The sequence below is a fragment of the Erigeron canadensis genome, chromosome 2 (assembly GCF_010389155.1).
Source record: "Erigeron canadensis isolate Cc75 chromosome 2, C_canadensis_v1, whole genome shotgun sequence".
NCBI lineage: Eukaryota > Viridiplantae > Streptophyta > Magnoliopsida > Asterales > Asteraceae > Erigeron > Erigeron canadensis.
The window spans coordinates 44,115,336-44,136,516 of NC_057762.1; the positions used below are offsets into that span (position 1 = coordinate 44,115,336).

The 21,181-nt window shown below is 32.3% G+C and overlaps 3 protein-coding genes and 1 long non-coding RNA gene across 6 annotated transcripts; 1 reads left to right on the plus strand and 3 right to left on the minus strand.

Moving 5' to 3' along the window:
• Positions 1-241: 241 nt before the first annotated feature.
• Positions 242-2,511, plus strand: LOC122589344 (pentatricopeptide repeat-containing protein At1g80880, mitochondrial). The gene is made up of 2 exons (XM_043761630.1): positions 242-991; positions 1,276-2,511. The coding sequence occupies exons 1-2, from the start codon at positions 396-398 to the stop codon at positions 2,336-2,338; spliced, it is 1,659 nt and encodes a 552-aa protein (XP_043617565.1). The 5' UTR covers positions 242-395; the 3' UTR covers positions 2,339-2,511.
• A 214-nt stretch (positions 2,512-2,725) lies between these two features.
• LOC122588333 (probable N-acetyltransferase HLS1) lies at positions 2,726-5,280 on the minus strand. The gene is made up of 3 exons (XM_043760441.1): positions 5,077-5,280; positions 4,601-4,764; positions 2,726-3,713 (listed from the first exon to the last, which is right to left on the minus strand). The coding sequence occupies exons 1-3, from the start codon at positions 5,278-5,280 to the stop codon at positions 2,855-2,857; spliced, it is 1,227 nt and encodes a 408-aa protein (XP_043616376.1). The 3' UTR covers positions 2,726-2,854.
• A 5,072-nt stretch (positions 5,281-10,352) lies between these two features.
• On the minus strand, positions 10,353-11,593 carry LOC122590007. Of its 2 annotated transcripts, none has more exons than XR_006322386.1 (2): positions 11,459-11,593; positions 10,353-11,137 (listed from the first exon to the last, which is right to left on the minus strand). It is a non-coding gene; the product is annotated as an uncharacterized LOC122590007 (long non-coding RNA). The 2 variants fall into 2 exon arrangements; XR_006322385.1 differs by having other exon boundaries at positions 11,468-11,481.
• Positions 11,594-15,746: 4,153 nt separating this feature from the next.
• Positions 15,747-17,770, minus strand: LOC122587096 (probable WRKY transcription factor 40). Of its 2 annotated transcripts, none has more exons than XM_043759171.1 (5): positions 17,530-17,770; positions 17,340-17,402; positions 16,862-17,227; positions 16,574-16,690; positions 15,747-16,474 (listed from the first exon to the last, which is right to left on the minus strand). In XM_043759171.1, the coding sequence occupies exons 1-5, from the start codon at positions 17,602-17,604 to the stop codon at positions 16,049-16,051; spliced, it is 1,047 nt and encodes a 348-aa protein (XP_043615106.1). In that variant the 5' UTR covers positions 17,605-17,770; the 3' UTR covers positions 15,747-16,048. The 2 variants fall into 2 exon arrangements, with proteins under 2 accessions (XP_043615106.1, XP_043615105.1); XM_043759170.1 differs by having other exon boundaries at positions 16,862-17,230.
• Between the last annotated feature and the right edge of the window lie 3,411 nt (positions 17,771-21,181).

Consider the following 21,181-nt stretch of genomic DNA (forward strand, 5'->3'; position numbering starts at 1 on the left):
ATTTTGACCAGTTTTCTATTATAATATAAAAGTATAGATATAGATAATACATCATCCGTCTTATTTTAAATGTGTATATTTCTAATTTGATTTGTCTCACTTTGCATGTTCACTTTGAAATATAAATTGATAATTGAAAACAAGACCCTCAATTCTGTTATTTGACTGATTTTCAGTGTAAATATATTTAAATACTTAGGTATAAATGTATAATTGTCCATAGATAATGAAGTTTTTATTTTGTATCAAAGGCTATTTCAGATTATTCTACTATTTTCGATTTTTCGGCTTTTGATGGGCCCCCTGGAAACCGTTAAAAGCACCAGCATACACAAACACTCACAGAATGCAAATGCAATGAGTTGTGTCGGTGTTGGTAAACCTTAAACGCACTGATGTATGTTAATGTTATGTTTTCTGCTTATGTTGCTCGAACACTCAACAAACGTACACACTCTCATCATCTTTTACAAACCTTAATTCGAAGATCAGTAACTCCCTACCATGGTTTTCAATCTTCATCGAACCCCATTACAACATCCATTTTCTTTCAGGCATTTCGTCGAACACTTAGCATTCAATCCCATTCAACATACAATTACACCCATTTCATTGCAAATTTCCACCCACTGCCCCAGGTTCAAAGCCTCTGCAAAGCTACCAAATCAGGCGTGATTGAATTACTTAAATTATTACGTAGTAATGTTAATCCAGAAAGCGGGGAGCCGTTTGACTTTCTTGATGGTTCTGGAATCAAACCGAATAGAGAGTTGATTGTTTCGTGCATTTGGGAATTAAGGGAAGAATGGAAGTTGGGGTTTTTAGTGTTTAAATGGGGTCAGAAATGGAAATGTGATGATCAAAAAGCTTGGAACTTGATGATATGGGTGTTGGGGAACCATAAAAAGTTTAGTATTTCTTGGTCTTTGATTAAAGATTTGTACCAATCTGATATGGATACTCAACAACCTATGTTCATCATGATTGATAGGTATACACTAAATAAGTCTATTTCTAATTAAAGTTCTTTTTACCGACATGTGTTTAGAAATGTGTTTACCATTGGTCCGAAATCTAGTGTACGTATCCAACTTAGAATGCTTCTACTGTGTGTATTCCATTTAGGCTTGGACGAGTCGAAAAACAAACCTTCTTAGTAGCTTAGTACCTTTTGTCTGAGAACATGCCAATTTATTACATTTTTTTATTCAGTTATGTTTCAAAAAAAATTTCCTATTTTTGTTAATTCTTTGAACTGCTTGTAAATTGTAATAGATATGCATCTGCAAATGAACCAACCGAGGCAATTCGTGCATTTCAGTTGATGGAGAAGTTTAAATTAAGTCCTGATCAGAAGGCATTCTATACACTTCTAGATATCCTTTGTAAGCATGGAAACGTGGAAGAGGCTGAAGAGTTCATGTTTGTAAATGCGAAGCTATTCGCACTTGAAACCGAGGGATTCAACATCATTCTTAGTGGATGGTGTAATATATTCACAGACATAGTTGAAGCTAAGAGAATATGGAAAGAAATGGACAAATGCCAAGTAACCCCAGATGAAGATTCATATACCCACTTAATTTCTTGCTTCTCGAAAGTTAACAATCTCTTTGATTCGCTCAGATTGTACGGTGAAATGAAGAGAAAAGGGTGGAAACCAAACAAGATAGTTTATAATTCGTTGGTTTATGTACTTGCGCACGAGAATTGTCATGAAGAAGCTCTCAGGATTTTTGATAAGATGAAAGAGGTGGGTTTGATTCCCGATTCTAGTACTTACAATTTTTTAATTCGTCCATTATGTAAAGCAGGAAAACTTGAGGATGCAAGAAGTATACTATCAAGAATGTTGGAAGAAAACGTAAACCCTACTATTGATACATATCACGCGTTTCTTGAAGGACAAGATTTGACTTTCATAGAAAACTTGGAACTTCTTGATCGAATGATGAAATCTGGAAATGGACCGAGCAGAAAAACTTTCTCTATACTTCTTGGTAAGTTTTTGCAAGCAGACAATGTTGAAAATGCTTTAAAATTTTGGGAGAAAATGAAAGAATGTGAAGTGCTACCGGATTCTGCACATTTTGTAATGATGGTGGAAGGGTTAATGAGAAATGGGCTAATAGCCAAAGCCAGGGAACTACGTGCTGAGATGATATCTAATGGAATTACAGAGGATCCTAAACTTACAAAGCTGTTTCAGGATTTGCCACAAGATGATGAATATAGGAAAACAAAGAAACAGGGAATGAGAAATGTGAAGAACGATGACAGAGGTGTGTGCGTGCGGCGGGGGAAGAAATGGTTTCGTGGTAAACAGACAAGAACATAAGCCACAATTGGAACTACTTCAAAGTCAGATAAGTTTTCATTTTATCGAAGTCACATATAGGGTATTAGGTGTATAAATGTTGCATGTACCTCTTTTTACTTCTATAATCTAGCATGACAAAACCAGTTAAGGTCTTTTTCCACCAGATTAATCGTAATCCGTATTTTTGTAAAGTGTGTACGTGTTCATGGTGTAGTGTGTGTATAAAAAAGAAAAGAAATGTTCATTGCATACTATGACAAATGATGAGAGGTAGCTATATGGTGGTGCAACTCTTGGTCATGATGTTGGATATTTGGTCAACTGCGTCTTTCTGATTAGTAGATAGAATCCCTGTCTAAGGAACATACACTTGACTTGCAACAAGAAATACCAAAAGAACTCTAATATACATCTCCTACCATACAACAGAAATTCTCAAGTAATCTATTTGGTTACTTGGTTCCCTTTTATAAATCAAGAGAATTTCAGTTAAAAAAATATACAGTTCTTCAGAAAATTTAATGTTATTAGAAATCAAAAGTCACGAGGGTCAACAAAGATCACAGAAGGAGATGACCCAGACTTGATCCAATCGTGTTGTCCAGAATTCTCCCGCTGCACTGGTCCAAGTTTCTTGATACACCAGATATCTTCAGACCATGAAAGTTTCCTCCAATGTGGAATCACCTCTCTTACTGGGTCCCTCTGTCCCACTTCCGCCACAACAGCCCTACATGCCACATCATTCCTAGCCATATTATGTGCGTGTGCGCATAATGCCTTCATGAGCCGCGAAGCACCATAGCCACTCATGTGAAGTCCATACAAGAGATAAACCCCAAACTGCTTGAAGAAATTAGGGACAGAAGGTAATCTTAAACATGGCATTAGAGCGTCCAACACCCTAGTTCCTGCACACTCTGCGTACTTTAGTGGTGACACCCCTTTCACTTGAAATTGAAACATATCCTTAGTGTTCCATATGCTTAATATAGCAAAACTAGGGGGTAGTATGGTCATTTTAGGATGCCAATGGTTGATATGACTCTTGGGTATTGCCATAAAAGTTCCTAAAGTGAGTTTGTTTTGTAAAATCAGATCTATGTCCTTAGGAAAAAACTCTGCATTTGCAAAGCTTTTATGATAGACCCAACACGCAAGTTGTGTGTCCAGACGTTTGATTACAATACCTGAGACCAATGGCTTATTATGGGCGTAAACTGGTTGTACCAAAATCGTAGGAGTACGAAATTTGATGTAATTACATTTCAAAGTAAACAGGTTTAGTGAAGCCTCATTGTGAGAATCAGTTGCCATGTAAGCATAATCTGCCCCATTTATCTTGCACCAGTCTTCTAAACGCTGGACGAGTTTTGTACCGATGCCTAGTCGTCTACATTCAAAATTCAATATACATTATCAGTTGGTTAAACGAGCTAACGACATGTACAGAAGAAACAAATAAAAACACTTGCTTATAATTAGAGCTGTTCACATATAAACAAATCTAATCTCTTGTAATTGTTAACTAAAAAGTTGGTCACATTGTATGAATAAAATAGTCCATTCAAAACATTTACAGTTAGATGCTTTAACTCAAGTTGATTATTGATTACCTAATATAAACTAATGAGAGATTCTAAAGTATTCAATCTTTCCATAAAGCTAATTAAAAGACAACTTAAATATAAAATATATATACTTGTCGCATATGATTAGTAATCTTGCACATTATTATGAAAGTTAATTTGGATGTTCTTTATCATTCTTATAACTTCATGTTTTCTTACTAATGAGACAAATTAAAGGAAAATAATAACCCAATGTCGTATACAAAAATGAAGTTCCATAGATTCAAAAGTTACTAGCTTAGGCTAAACAAAGAGAAGTTCAAAAGCCACCACTAGATTAAGAAAGAAGAATAAGACCAAAAAAGCATTCATCCACCACCACCAACGAATTACAGTAGTACAATGCATGACTATCACTAATAAAACTATAAAAATGTCAAAAGAATCTGATCAATCTTTCTTCTACCGAACAAATTATGTACTTCATAAATAAATTCATAGGCCCAAAATGGTTCCAACTATTGTCATTTTTCTTAATATACCTAAGACTAAGACAGCTACATTTAACAAACCACTAATTACTTGCATGGAACATATTAGACACAAAAATTGTCTGTAATTAATTTAGGTACATTTACTTGAGATATTGCAACTTCAAAAAAAATCAAAAGGAAAACAAATTAATGATGGAAGAAATGAGGAGAGAGACCTGTGGGCTGGTGAAACCTTAAGTCCAAGAACATAAGCCAGCTTTATGTAAACTAGATTGTCATCATGTGTGCTCAAAGGCGACTTGATCTCCCCTTTGCTTACTGTCTTAATGCACCCCCTTATTCCTCCCACTATTTCACCCTCCTCTCCATGCTCAGCAACCTGCATGCAACATGTAATTAACTTGAAATTTTTTAATTTTTTTTTAAGGTGTTTGGGATTGCTTATATTTAAGCAGATTACCACGTATTAGAACAACTGGTAAATGTGTAGGATAGTATTTGAGATTGCCTCATACAAACTGCTTATTTCATCATGCATTATTTGTAATTAAAAGAAGACAAACTATGTGAAGTTTAATAGTAGTAGTCCTCTTTAGTTATATGAAATTAAGCCAGCAATTAAGTAGATAAGCAGTTTCAATGAACATTTCGAAGTACTAGCTATAGCAGGGGTGTATATGTATGTGCGTACCAGCATGACACGTAGAGGGAATTGGCGGACACGGCAGAGAGGATCACCCAAAAAGTTGGTGACAAGTGAAGGCTTACCGGGCTGCCAGAAATCACAGTGGCGCTCAAATGCCTCTACTGCTGCCTTATCTCTTTCCTCTTTGTACTCTCTAACTACAATCACTTCCGCAGGGCTTGGTGGATTTGGAGCCAATCCAATTGACATTTTTTATATATATGTGGGGAAGGAAAAAAGGAATAAATGTGGATATATTTATGGTACAAATTTTTGCTAAATCTGTAAGCTTTGGTAAGCGTACACTTTGACCTATACAAGCATCAGATCCTAGTATATATACAGGGGCGATCACTTTAACCTTTGTTTTGAGTATGATTTTGTTATAGAAAAAGTGTGAAAACATATCACATAGCTAGATGAAACTAATATGGTCTAGAAAGCATAGCTCCAAAGTAATACAAAGTAAAATGAATGAGAAATGATACTTGTACCATTACTTTTGATTAATTCAAATCAGTAATGTTTATATATGGTGGATAAATATATGATACATACAAAATGGTTGTAACAACTATCAGGGTGATAAACCGTGTTATAGTGGTTAGGTAAATCATTTTGAACAGATTATCAACACATAGATTGATATTTCGGGGAATTTAAGACCTTAAAATTTTGTATTCAATTCCTAATGCGAGTAAAAATGCTTAGGCCCTTCCTTATAATACTCCACTTTTAACTCACGTCTTCCACTATTCATCAGTTTATCTCTCTTTTAGATACACCAAGAACACTCCCTCCTTATAACTCCCACTTCTTCCACTTACATCATCTTTTCGGGCCCCACTTTTCCTTCACAAAACGTGTGTCTAATATTAGAAGTAAGCACTAGACGCCGGCCTAGACGCGCATAGTGTTACTTGCGTCTTCTTTCTTGGCTGCGTCGGAAGCTCCAGACGCACAGTAGAAGAACTATAAGGAGCGGCCTTATGGAGACATGAGTTTTTCCAAAATAATTGAGTTTCCTTTAAAACTAGAAATGGGTATATGAAGAAGTAATGTCACTGAACTAAAATTTATCGTTAAAAAAAAGACATCTCTTTTAGGGGCACAGCTATATAGGGGCGGGGATGGACTCCCGACCCCCCGAATTTTTTTTTCCGATGTAGGGATATATGGTTTTCGTGTAGAAAAATTTCGATATACTCGGTTTCGACCTCCCATTTTAAAAAAATAGTATTAGGGAAAAAAAATTTAGATCCCGATCCCCACTGAAAATTTTCAAGCTTCGCCACTGATCTCTTTTATATAGGTTTTTTAAGAACTTCAGTCGTTCAGATTTTCTAACAAAAAAAAAATCAATTATTTGAAAACTAGTCTAGTATAACAGTTCACTTTTATTAGTATAACAATTCACTTTTATTAAATACCACGTCATTTGTTAATCTTACATTTTTCTGTGCGTTTGGTTCACAGAATGTTTTGGGAAGGAATGGAATCTTTCAAAGGAATTGGAATTTGAAGGAATGGAATTTGACGGAATGTTTTTGATTTTTTGAAAATTCAAATGATGGAAGGAATGAAATTCCTTCCTCTATCCCCAAGGAATGGAGATTCCATCAAATGATGGAATGCTTACATTCTTATGGAATGAGATCCCCTCTTCTTTGTGCAACCAAACACACTAAGAAATGGAATTCAATTCCAATTCCATCAAATTTTGTGAACCAAACGCGACCTTAGTTAACATTGTAACTATTAGATTGTTAGTCAAATTACAACCAAGTAATATTTGTTTCAGAACAATGATTAATTGGTAGTTAGCGATCTTACTATCCAAAGTACTAAAGTGTTCTAAATCATCTAAACTTTTTCAAAGAAAAAAAAAAGACATTTACAAATAATAAAATGTGAGCTTTATAAATGGGAACAATATGACATTAGTGATCCATTTTTAAAAAACTTTAGATAATATATAATGCTAATAATAATGATGATAAATGGATAACTATAGCATTTTAAGTTGGATATTACTTTTTAGTGTGTATATTAAAACCTTACTTTGCCGCGAAGAATAAAGGAGAACCGGTGTTTGCACATGTTTTTGAGGGCCAATAATAGAGGTTCAAATTGATAGTAGTAAAGAGTCCTGAAAACATGAATCACGAAGCTATGGAAGTATTATTTAATTTAGAGTTAAAATAAATTCAAATAATAATAACCAAATGATCTATAGGCATGAAGACTTGGTTCTTCACCAGAAATCTCAAGTTCTGAGTTATTTCTAAACAGATTTAAAGTAATCACAAGTATTTAATATCCAACTATAGTGAGTCTGACTGAGTTTTTCTTCTACACCTGTAGGTGATAGAGGTTTAAAGTGAAATATTATGCGAAAGGCTTCTTTAACGCTGACTCGATTATGACAACGATATTCGTGAGTAATCTACCCCTTTAAAAAAAATATATATATATGAAAAGTTGCATGGCACACGTTTCATGAAACAATCAATAGAATTTAAAGGATTTAATTAAGAAATCCTTATTGTTTTTTTCCACATTTTTACAGTTTTGGATGGTTTAGTATACAAGGGAAACAAAGTCTATATTTTGCTAAGTTCCCCTCTCAACCTTCCCTGTATCATACTCTTATGTCATGTAACTAATTTTTTAATCCGGGCATTGCCCCCGGCAACATCACGATACGTAAAACTTGAACTATATATAAGGTTGGTGATAGATACATAACGATAAACGTATATTATAAAAGCGTAGAATTGAGGTAATAAAAAGTATAACTGATCAATGTCGTTGAACCGATCAAAAATAAAACTAAAATACCACTAATTAGCTAAGGCAAGTAGAGTATCGTATCCACATGGAATCAAGGGAAAGTGTTGAAGAATTTTACAAAATTAATTAAACTAGACATGAAACTTAAAACCGATTGATTGATTAATTTGATTAAAAACTAAATTTGATCATAAACTTAACAATTACTTCAATTAAATAAAAGGGATCATTCTCATGCTTCAAATTATGTTTTCAAAAGTATAACCTAACTTATGTTCGTTGGAAATCACATAGACATGATTCGTTATAAGTTTGGATTGAATGAATGCTAAGAACTAATCAATTAGGTTGTGATGATTCACGATAATGAAAACCGGGGAATTGACACAACTAAATTATCTATTCATTAACAAGATTACAAGTTCACAAAAGATTTTTCCAATAATAATTGATTAACAAGAAATTGAAATCAAAAGATAGATGGAATTCATTCAAGGTTATAAACTAGTAATCATTCAAACAATCCAAACAACATTAGATGTTAAAAGACTAATGGGAAATTAAACATCTAATCCAACATAAACATAAGAAAAGTTGAATACAATTGTCTTACATAATTGTTCACATGAGAATGATCAAAAGAGAATTAGCCTAAAATCTTCATCATTGATAGCATCATTGATTCTTCAATTAGGGCTTCAATCTCCATGGAATTGTGATTTGATGATGAAATTGGGGTGTTGTGTGTGTTAGGAAACTGCCCAAGGATGAGAAAATATGAAGTGGTAACTTCCAAATTCGTGTATGAAGGTTATATAAACTGAAAATTAATAAAACCCTTTAAATTCGGAATTTTGCTGCAGCTATGGCCGTCCCAGATGGTCACCAGGGCGTCCCAGACTGCCCTCCAGAAATGGCAGTTTTCTAGATTTTTGCCTTGACACTTCTTGACTTGATTTTCGACTTTGCTTGACTTCTTAATGATCCATTTAACTTCAATTTGTTACTAAAGACCTGAAACACTTAAACAAACATAAAAACGCCCTAATCGTCTATTAACATTCACAAAACATGTTCGTTTTCATATCTTAAAGTAGTACGAATTAGGCGTTTATCAATAACACAAATGATAAAATGTGACACAAAATACTATTTAAAAACCAACTCTTTTATTGTTGTACTCATCCGTTGGTTTGTGCCCTTTTTATTTAAAATTGCTCTTGAAAAACTATTAAAAATTAATATACTAATAAATGAATAAAAAAAAAAAACTAACTTTGTGTAAATGTATGACCAAAATAAAATTAAAATAAAAAATAGACTAAAAATAATATAGGTAGCTATAACCGTTGGCTAGAGGTAAAAAAATTAGTCTTTTTCTTATCTAATTAAAGAAGCTTTATTATAATAATTTTTACAAAGTAAATACATTAATAAATGAAAGAGAAAAACTAACAAAATATGAACGTGAGACAAAAACATGACAAAAAAGTAACAAAAAAATTAAATGCAAACTTAGATGTATATATGCGATAGACTGTCAACTCATAATGATTAGAAAATGAAATTTAATTACACTGATAAAAACTAACACAATATTAAGGCGAGGTAAAAGCATTACTTGAAAAACTATATATAAAAAAAGATAAAGATAAAAATACAAGCGTAAATGCATGTATGCGGTAACCTATTAGTTAGGATGATTAAAAAAAGAAATTAAAAAATAAGAAATAAAATAAGCATGCATCTGACTCAACAGCCTGCTAAGTTGAGTTGTCTCTACTGTAACTAACGCTGCTTCTTTTGTTATATATAATAATTAGGGGTTGAGTATTGTAAAACAAGTATTAAAGTAAAATAAATAAGACAGGATCTTGACCCTTAGATCATGGTTAAATTGATGCACGAAGTTTCACGGAGCAATTGATGTACGATGGTTTTCATGATGCACGATGATTATCACTGAAGAAAAAAACCTATTGTTTTATTTATATACTTGTTTTATTTTACCTAAAACCATAATAATTAATTATTTTATTTATTAAGATGATGAAATATGAATTTCTGTTGGACCTCATAATCCAAGCCCACTTTTGTTACATTGATTGAACCCACATATATACTTTAGAGTTTATCACAGGCCCAAATAAGTTCATACTCGTTACTCAAACAGTCAAACGAAATTAGTGCTCTCTTAATACTATTTCTAAAATAAAAATAGTTATTAATATATACTCGTATGTAGTTTGCTTATCTTTTCTAAATTCATTGAACCAAACACAATCTACATATCTCTAGGATTTAAAATTCCTTATCACTTTAGGCCAATTAACCAAACATACATCATGCTTCTGGATTTCAAATTCATAGACCAAACGCGCCATAAATATATTCTTTTAGTAGATATGTTATATACGAGTACAAATTAGTAGTTGAACAAAAACTTATCAAATTAAATATACTCTTTTGGCATATGGATATTGAGCAAGTAATGAAAGCTCTCACTCTTTCTTGGTGGTTGAGTCTTTAAAAATATGAGTTCCGTTAGATGTGTAATACAGCAATAATTACTACTAGTTTTAACTACGATTTATAGATGTTTCCCCTTCATTCCGCGTCCCAATATAGAATTGACTCATTGCTTTTGCTTGTTTCGGTCATTGTGAATCGTGATAACCATTCTTAAATCACCCTGCCACCCTCGGTTTTGAACCATTTTGAGCTCAAACTAGTCTTTTAGGCCGGCCTAAATTTTCTCCCAACAAAAATTTCGCCCTGCACAACAGCTCCGTTAAGTTTCTCATATTTATTGATACATGTTATTTTTTCCATGATGAGTGTCCCGTTACATACATGCCAATACGTATGTGTTAAAACACCATTTTTATTTTTCATATTTTCCGACACGTCTTCAGGAATTCGTTCGAAATCCTTTGCTACTCACTGCTTGCTGAATCTACATATGGCCCACTGCATGCAATTAGGAAAAATAAGAAATGTGGTTTTAATCTTTGCAGCGATTATCGCTGCAAATAGTGGTGTTTTTGTCCATATCCAACTATTTGCAGTGATTACTGACAAGGGGCCCGCTTATTTTTTTGTCAGATTTGCCATTTCAGACAGGGAGCTCACACTATTTGCAGTGACTATCGCTGCAAATAGTAGGTGTGGTCGAGATACCAAAAAACCTTGGTTGGGATACGGTGGGCGATATTATATCATGAGATCCACACAATTATTGCATTCCTCGTTTAGTTTTGAAACTTGTGTCTATCTGCAAGAGAAAACAAATTTCTATTGTAATATACTCGTTTGCTGAAGTTGATGCCATTTCCCCGCTAGCATCAAGATGAAAAAGAACACTATTTTTACTGGCCCATAGCGTAACTTGTCCCATTAACCCATCGGCCCATCTTGTACTAGTTTATAACTCTAATTCCATCTTATAGATACTACTCCGTAACACATAGAAAAATATTTTTACTGGCTAGCTGCAGTTCAAATAAGAAAAATATGTTTGCCAAAATGTTGATAACCGGCAACCTAAATGGCCCACAATCTGGTGTCAAAAGGTCGGGAAAAAAAAAACACACACATGACTCACTCAACGGTTGTTGCTATGAGTTGTCTTGGCTTGAAACCAAAACCTTGTGCGCTATTTGTGGCAATTAAGTATGCGCCCACCCCATTACCGGCCAATTGAGCAGCTACACGCCATATATTGGCTATATTTCCTACGCATACCAATATATTGTTTTGGTACATAGACTATATATATATATATACCAATGTTTTTTCTGGTATATAGACCATTCTGAATTAATGGGTCCCAGTTTGATAAATGCATGTTCGATTAATTAATTTCTACATTTGAAAAAATTGTAAATACAAGTTTGAATTTTGTATAAGTTGCCACGTCAGATTTTTGGTACATTATTATGTGGTGAAGCGGTGCAGATCGATAGTTGATGAGTTTGGGTATTTTGACAAGTACATTTGGGGATTTGTAAACCATAATTAAAGCCTACAATAGTAAACCAATTGGGCTATCCATATATCATATATGACTAGTCATCTAACGGTTAAGTTGATTAGCTGTAAAGACTTGGTCAAACGAGGTTCTGATCGGTGGGTCTGGGCTTTCTAGCTACTTGTTTATGCCAGTGGATGATGAAATAAGTCAATAACATACAAATGATCATTTTTGTAGGTCGTTATTCCAATTAATACAATCAATCAGTGATTTTGTCAGGCGTTTGGTATCCCGACCATAATTTTAGTAACCTGACCAGATTATTAATGACAGGGGTCCGCTTTTTACTCTATCATATATACCATTATAGATATGGGGACCCACACTATTTTGGTTGGGATACCAAAAAGTGTGGTTGGGATACACCACCCGTTTTGTCAGACCAATGCGAATTTGTTAACATAAAAATAAAAAAAATGATGGCGCGCGTAAGTAAACTTCTTAAAGACTTGTTTGATATAAAAATATTATATAAAAATATTAATATTGATATAAAATGTCAAAGTCTTAGATGCCTAAATATGGGCACCTTTACATAGCATATAGAGTCTTCCAATTGGGTAGTGGGCGGTCGTCTTTGAAAACTTTCCATATATATACAAAACAAAAAAGTGATAGTATTTTCAAAATCTATATATAAGAGAATTTGACAATTTAAGCCTTCCTTGTAGCTAGGGAAGGGGCCACAGCAAGACTACTACATTAATGTCCTTGTACAAATGAAACTTTTTCTAAATCAATCCAATTCTTTGTAACGTCAAACATATAAAAGTTTGTCAAAATTAGCAAATAATAGGTAGACACGTACTATACTAGTAATTCTTTGCAACGTCAAAACATTATAAAAGTTTGGTCAAAAGTAGCAAATAAAAGGTAGACACGTAGTGTAGTAATACTTGACACAAACCAAAATGTGTGTTGTACGTGTAGGTGATCCAGCCACAGCCAAATGGAGCCAAATATAAATGAAGTGTGATGTGATGGTTTTCTTTAGAGAAAATAAATAATCCTCTTAACAAAATAGTCTAAAAATCCTCCTAATATTCTAAGAGGATGAAATATGATATCCATTAATTTTTTTTCTTCTTTTTGCTCCTGATTTTTTTACATGTTATAATCCAATAGTTAAAACAAATTTTAAGCTATTTTGTTAAGAGGATTAATCTTTTCCTTTTGGTTAAATGCGGTGGTCAATACTCAATACAAGAAAAATTGAATATAGAAAAATAATAATGAAGCGTCAAGTGTGAAGGCAGTTAAAGCAGCCAATGGGTTAGGGGTCTTATTGTAGGCGAGAAGAAACTGCACGGATCCTTTGAGTTTTAAATAAATAAATAAATTGTATACACTAGCCAGACGACCCCAGGTGTTGTTGGATACGACCAATCTTCTTGATTGACTTTGCTACTACCTCATTTCCACTTATTTAATGCAATAAGAGATTACTCTTAGTTGGGATAAATAAATAATACTTAATTAATTAATTACAAACAAAAAATTTATAAAAAAAAAATTCACAAATCAAATAAAGCAAGTACTTATTCTCTTTCAAATTTTTCTTGTTTGATTGTTCAAATCACATGTCACAAATGTTTCAGACCATTTATTTGTAATATGTTTATAAATTTAACATTCTTCTAAATAAAATTTTTTTTATCAAAACAATAATTAAAAAAGCTCGCTCATTGTCTTAAAATGAAAACGATTAGATCAATCAAAATTATCTTTATTAAAAATCAAATCACATTTCTAATAATGATAATATGTCAAAATTATCTTTATTAAAAATCAAATCGATCACATTTCTAATAATAAATTATCGCCACCACATTATGCATGGCACATTTCTAATAATGATATATATATATATTATATCATACATGTAGCTTATTAGTTGAGAAAAACATACGGAGTATATGTTAGTTTTAATTCTATTATTTATTCATCAATTATTTTCGTTGGTGCAAAACAACGGTCTTGTACGTTCATCAAAAATAGGTGACATTTTTTTTCTTCTAGCAAAAGGGGAAGTTGCAAGAATTGGTGTGTATATATAAGTGATTGTTCTCAAGCACCATACTGGTATATTGAAGTAGATATTCTAGACTACTACTGGTATTGAAGTAATAACACGTAAGATGATATTGTAAGCACGTTTTTGTGATGGCCTATCTTTTTCAATCTATTATTTCCATTTTCGTGTCCACATAATGCACTATTTCACTGATTGGTTTCACACACACACACACACACACTGTAGAGTCTTATATATCGTCAAACTAAACTTCAATTTGAGAAAAAATAAAGGAGGAAATCGTGTTGATAATATATTGGCTAATACATAGATCCTAACTATCGATTTTGTGATACCAATATACTATATATGCTTTCATTTGTGCCATACATCTATATATCATTATTTGCCGTAGCTAGATTAGAGTAATTAACATGTTAATCCATATATACTCTTGGATTTATATTCAAATTAAAATGTGCTCTCTTTCTGCTTACATGATCTAATGATCGAATGAGTTAAAGACGTATGAATTGAATATTAATGACTCGTGCGAATGGAGTGCTTTTCATAAATAATTTGGATTAGGTAGGTCAAGAACATCACATATATATATCGTTGTAATTAATTTATAATAGAACGTTACAAATGTGTGGTAATTCTAATTAAATAGGATTAAAAAACTATCTATATCTATAATGCTACTATATAATAAAGCATTTGTTCTCGCTAATTTTTTTCAACTTTACAACTAAGTTTTTGAAAAACCTTATAATGCCCTTATTATTTGGTCACTAATTTAAATATATTTACGTAAAATAACTATAATATTCTTAGAGAAGATCTCAGCAACTTATTTTCCTCTCTCTACTCAAATTTTAACCACTCATTTTTTTTCTCTCTACTCCATAAATCATTTATTCTAATTCATTCAAAATATTTTATCTCAAAAACCGTACATCAATAAATTATAAAAATTATATGGGTGTTATTAAAATTTCATGCTCTTTCACTAGAGATGTCATTCGAAATACTTTAGAAAAATTTATAAATCTGAGGGTGGAGCCCGTACGGATAAGGCATTTGACGTACTATCATACGCTATAACCTATCACCTCCTATGACTTATCACACTTTATAATCTATCACTCAAATCATATCATCGTTACAACACACGGGTACTTTCTTTCGTAATAATGATACATATGGTTGTCCCGTGTATCAATAGTCTGAAAGTGGCTCTCAGTTCAAATTCAATATGAACAACCTTTATATAATAAATATATTAAACACTACACTTTTTTGTGGAAAACAAATTATGAGGATTATTTATACTATATTATAATAATTATCATTTTTTCTCTCATAAAAGTGTTAAATGTAAAGTTATCATTTTACTCTTAATAAATTATTTTACAACATCAATCTCTTATCTTCTAAAATATTTCCACTACCCTTTTACATAAATTACATTAAATAAATTACTTACACCCACCACCACTAACAGTTCGTCAACACCAAACCACTGTTACATCGTACGGGTATAATGCTAGTTATCATTTTATATGTTGAAAGAGAGACATGTGAAAGTGTTGCACAATAAATTGTCCATCTTGTAATTGAGGACCACAGTTGAATATGTGGGATATACTTGACCACGTAAAGTAAGCTTGGGATTATTATTCACGTAAAAGCTACTGTACAAATTAGTCTTAACTAACTGCATGTTTTTGTATAGTAAAAATGTACGTATTTCATTGGTCACTTGTTGACTTGAAAACAATAATACACCTAACAAAGATAAAGAAAGAAAAGAAAAAAAAAAAGCCGACATAATTATCTCAATCTTTTGTATGAACAATTTCAAAGTATAGTTGGTTTGAGCTAGCTAGTTGAGCCAATTAATCCAATCCAGTACAATTTGGGTACATTTTTTCGCTCCTAATATATATGCTCATATATATATATATGATATATATGATTTGAGATAGAAGCTTCCGGCCTGCCACTAGCTAGCTAGCTAGCTAGCGCTTTCTTTGTTTTTTGTTTAACCATGTGGTATATCATTCTAGCTACGACATGCATCATCTCATCATCATATATACGTACTGTATATGGCTAGGGAAAGTAGATAGCAGCTACCACTTTTGTGTATGATTTTGTTGAGCCATTCTACCGGAGATTGCTGCCGCTAATGCTGCTTTGAAGCTAGGGTCTTTAGTCAATGAGGATGCCATTTGATCTACCAAAAACTGTTGAAATTCTGGTGTGTCAACTCTACTACTTCGGTTACCACCACCACCAACCACCTTTGTAATTTCTTCCAACGATGGGTGGTTAGTTGGTGGTTTAGGTGGCGGGGGGTTTGTTAAGTCTAGAGTGATTGTGGGTCCGGATGAGCCGAGTGACGTGGAGCACGGGACTGAACCGAGCGTGGTGGTGGCCACCGTTCGGTTCAAACCAGTGCTGGCTGCTGCTTGCTCGTTTTTAGATTGGCTGGGATGATTGTGTTCCCCTTCATAAGTTGCCACCAAGATGGATTGGTCCTCAACACTTCTTTGAACCTAGTTTATTTAAACAAACATATATTATTATAAGTTACCATTTCAACATGAAATCCATATCCATATAGAGTAGATAATTTTAATTTATCAGGCCGGTACCTTCTTTTTGACGGGGCAAGTTGGAGCATGAGAGCATTTGAAATAAGCTCTAGGAGAAGGGTTGTCTCTTGTGACTTTTTGCCCATATTTCCTCCATTGGTATCCATCCTTGACCAACTGTACGTATATATGTTGATAACAAAATGCAACTCACACATTTAGATACTCCAATTAATCTAATTGGCAAAATAAAGTCTAAATAATTAACATGGAAGTTTTAACCATACATATATATATATAAATATAATGCACGCACGGGGATGGAAGCTATAGATCGATGGTACTTACGAGGCCAGTATCGGAAGCTTCGGTACGAACACAAACTCTAGAGATCTTGGCCTTGATGTGTTGTTGTTGATCTGCTGCTTGTCTAGGTTTCTTACAAGAATCCTCGTCGCTTGAGCTACTCTCGGAAATCATTCCTCTCTGATGATCATTATTATTATTGTTGTTGATGGGGTTTTCGGGTTTCCGTTTCTTGAAATTGTTGTTGTTGTTGACAGTAGTGTCGGATGGCGCCGGATTCTTGGTCTTGTAGTCAGCAAGCTGACTTTGCAAGGCATTGTAGTTCTCACACATGACAGTCAACATCTCCGTGAGCTTCTTGTTTTCTGCACTCACCCTATTCAATTCCTCTACTAAAGCACTTGCTGCCTGCTAATAATTATTATTATACCATAAAATAAATCCTAATTAATACGAGTAATAAGTTCAAGCGATATATATAAGTACCACAAGTAAAATTGGGTTTTCTTTTTTAATTTACCTCATCATTAAAGGATGACATCTTTAGTCCAAGCTCAATGAAGTTGCTATGAGCTTCTTGTTTCTGTAAATTATATGACCAGATTAATTTAACAAACTTTAATTTGTAAGCCGCTAAAGACAAAACTTAATCCGGCCATGTGTAATAATCACTACATACGGGTATATATTATATATATGTAGGAACTTACAGGAACTAGAGAAAGGAAATTGGTAGGATTCAAGTTGAGATCCAAAGAAGTATCAACCAAGCTTGTGTATTCCATTGAAATTAATTAAGCTAGCTAGATCCTCCCGCCTTTTGTAGTAGCTGGCTTGCTAACTAGATTGATCTTGCAGTTTATATATATAGAAAGGTGTGGTAGCTAGCAATTGAAGAGATCGAGATAACTTAATAATAGGTAGATATGGGAAGGCCAACTGAAGAACTTAATCAAAAGAAAGAGTAGAATATATAGATAAGAAGAAGAGAGGTGCAAGTTGAAAATCAGTAGGAAAGACAATAGGAAGGTGGCTCGCTATACAGATATTATTATGGTCAAGATAGAGATAGCTAGCCCGGGTTTATATTAATTATCATTATGTCTCGAAGTAGCTAGTTTAAAAACTGAAAGAGAAAAAATGAGCTTCTCATTTGTATTGTTATGTGTATTTCTTTTACTATATATTCTAACTTTATTCTAATAATAATTAAACGATTACCATTCCTCGTCATCTTACTTTAATTTGATTGTTATCGATAAATCTAATTACTGTAACGTATAAACATATATGGTCAAAATTTAACATTCGTCTAATTTCTTTTCTTCTTCTTGTAAAAAGTATATTCGTCAACTCCCACCCTCAAACGATGTTTAATTATGTATTTTCAGTTTTTGACATTATTATTTTTCTACCCTCGAAATTGTATTGAATATAATATGTAATTTTACTATTTTTCTTTATTTATTTATTTATTATAATATATAAATTTTATGGTTAAACTATATAAATTAGTAAGAGGTTTGAAACATGGAATAGTTTAGTTGGAATATATGATGTATAATATTAGAAAAATGTTAAATGAAGCATTTAAAGCTTCACTTAATGTGTATAAAAAGATTGTATTTTTTTCATATTAAAAGTTCATCCTTAAATTTTATGATAAGTTTATAATTATATACTGCATATTAACAAAAGCCCTTAAAGTTTTGTTTAACAAAATCTAAAAAATTAAAAAGTAAATTACTATATACAGTATTAAATTTAGTAACATCTGAATCACCTCTCTAGTTTAATAAGAGGAAGACAAGAAAGGGATGAAGAACAAAGGAAAAGGAAAAGGGGAGTGAGGTAAGTAGTAGAAACTAGAAAGTCTTGTCGGCTGTTGGTAAAGAAGTCTTTGCATTTAGTCAAAGTCAAGCCCACCATTGCCCAAACGCTACTTGCAGAGGTTCAATTTCTAGTTTTCTACTACTTTCCATTTTTTTTTAAATATATGCATATATCTTCCGTATTACTCCGTATTTAGTTTGTCATAATACTAATAGTAAAAATAATAATAATAACAATAATATTAATAATAATATATAATAATAATAAATAAATAATAATATTATCTTCAAAAAAATATAGTCAAATTCAAGATATAAGATGGAAATATTAGATTCGTAAAAGCAACTTTAACTTACACATTAGCTATTTTTTAGACTTTAAAGGAATAGTATATATATATCAAGTTACTAAATTGGTTACATTCTTGATCTTCTGTATTTATAATATAGTTTACAATAACCCATGACAACACACACCAACTTTAACCCGTTAAAAATTATTTTTAGATAAAAAAATGATCTATTAAACTAACAAACCATGTAATATTTAACTTAAAAATATTATAATATATAACACTTGACATAATGAAAGTAAGAGATGAGACAAAAAAAAATATATGAATTACATTTATCATATGATTACAGCTATAGGCTACGTGAATTAACATTGTACCCGCATAATGCACTGACATTTTGGTGGTAGTTGCAACAGGTGGGGTGACGACGACCGTTGTTGGTGACGGACCTGTTGGTGGTGGTGGGGTAAGTTTTCTTTTTAAGTAATTGTTGTTAATGTTAATGACTTGAAGAGGTGATAAAGATATTTTATAAGATAACAGATTGGTGGTGTAAATTAATTAATTAAGAGTAAAATGATAATTTTGTATATAGACAATTTATGAGGGAGTTTTTTAAAATTATTATAAGATAACTAGCACGTTACTCCCGCAATGCGGCGGTAGTTATGGCGAAGATGGCCTGGTGGTGGAGACAACTGTTGGTATTAGAGGTAACGTCGAGTATTGTAGATAGTTGATGATGTAAAGGGTTATTGGAGATATTTTAAAATGTAAAGAACTCATGGTGTAATTTAACCATTAAAGACATTTTAAACAATTCTCTCATTTAACTTTCAACAATGGAGTTATTTTCTTTATAATATAATATAGATATAGATATAGATGATAATCACATCCTTAAAGGTTGTCATTAATAGCTTATTACATACAAAAAAAAAATAATATTCAACACATTAAAAACCACCTTTGAATCTTGCTGTTAAAAAAAAAACCACCTCTGAATTTTTTAATGATAAAATGTGAATTTTAATTCACCCAACAATCTACGTATTGTGATTAAAAAACTCTTAATTTAATTATTAAGTTGATATAATTGTATTTTTCAAACATAGATAAATATCAAAATATGGAAGGTGCCAAAATAAGTGAATGTATCTTTCTTTACATATTATCCGTATTTCTTTATATACCGTTTCCATGGGCCGACATCCAATTTGCACTTTTCTCATTCATTAATTCAACCCAATGGTTTTCTTAATACGTTCCTTTATATCTATACTATATTATAAAAAGAATAGCCCTCAACATAGCGAACAATGACTTGGCTTTCTAAAATGAAACTTGTTGTTTATAGATGTCATAACATGTATATAAATAAAAGATTACACAGACAATGTATTTGATTAAATGTCATAATAATAATAAAAAATTTTTAGCATAGATGAAAATTGCAAAATGAACAAACCACACAGACGATTCTAAAGAAACGGGGGAAGAAATGAAGTGAAATGACGGAAATGCTCATCACATGACTTGCACATGACGGAACTTAACAGAAGTAGAGACGAAGTGCGAACCACATGGATACTTTGGCCCAAAAGTTAACGGAAAAATGAAAATGGCAAAAGTGACAAACCATAGTGACAATTTTTGCACTTAACCTAATTTTTTTGTTATTTTAATGTCCTCCCTTATTTACATGCAAGATAGTCATTTTATTTAACTTCAAAATATTTTTTCTTCAAAATATTTTTTCTCAAGACTTAAATTTAAAAAAACTAGTACTAGCACGGTATCCGCACAATGCAGTAATGGTCATGATTCATGACGGCGAGAGTTTGTTGGTGGGGGCGACTGTTGGTGGTAGAGCGGCGTTGAGTGTTGTAATAAATGATGTAAAGGTAATTAATGTAAAGGGTTATGGAGATATTTTAGAAAATAAAGAATTGATAGCGTAATTTAATCAATAAGGACATTTTAAATAATTTTCTTATGTAATTTTCAACAAGTGAGTTTTTTTTATATAGATATATATATGTTTGAGATTTTCAATAATATATACCACCCTTTAATCCTTTATTAAGTACGTACTCCGTACTCGTATTTGATTAATTTAGCTGCCCTTTAAGACCTCTACTATTGCCCTTTAAGACCTCTACTATTACTATTATAAGTCTTTTTATTTTTCATAGACACTGATGCAATTACCTTAATTCTATAATATAACATCT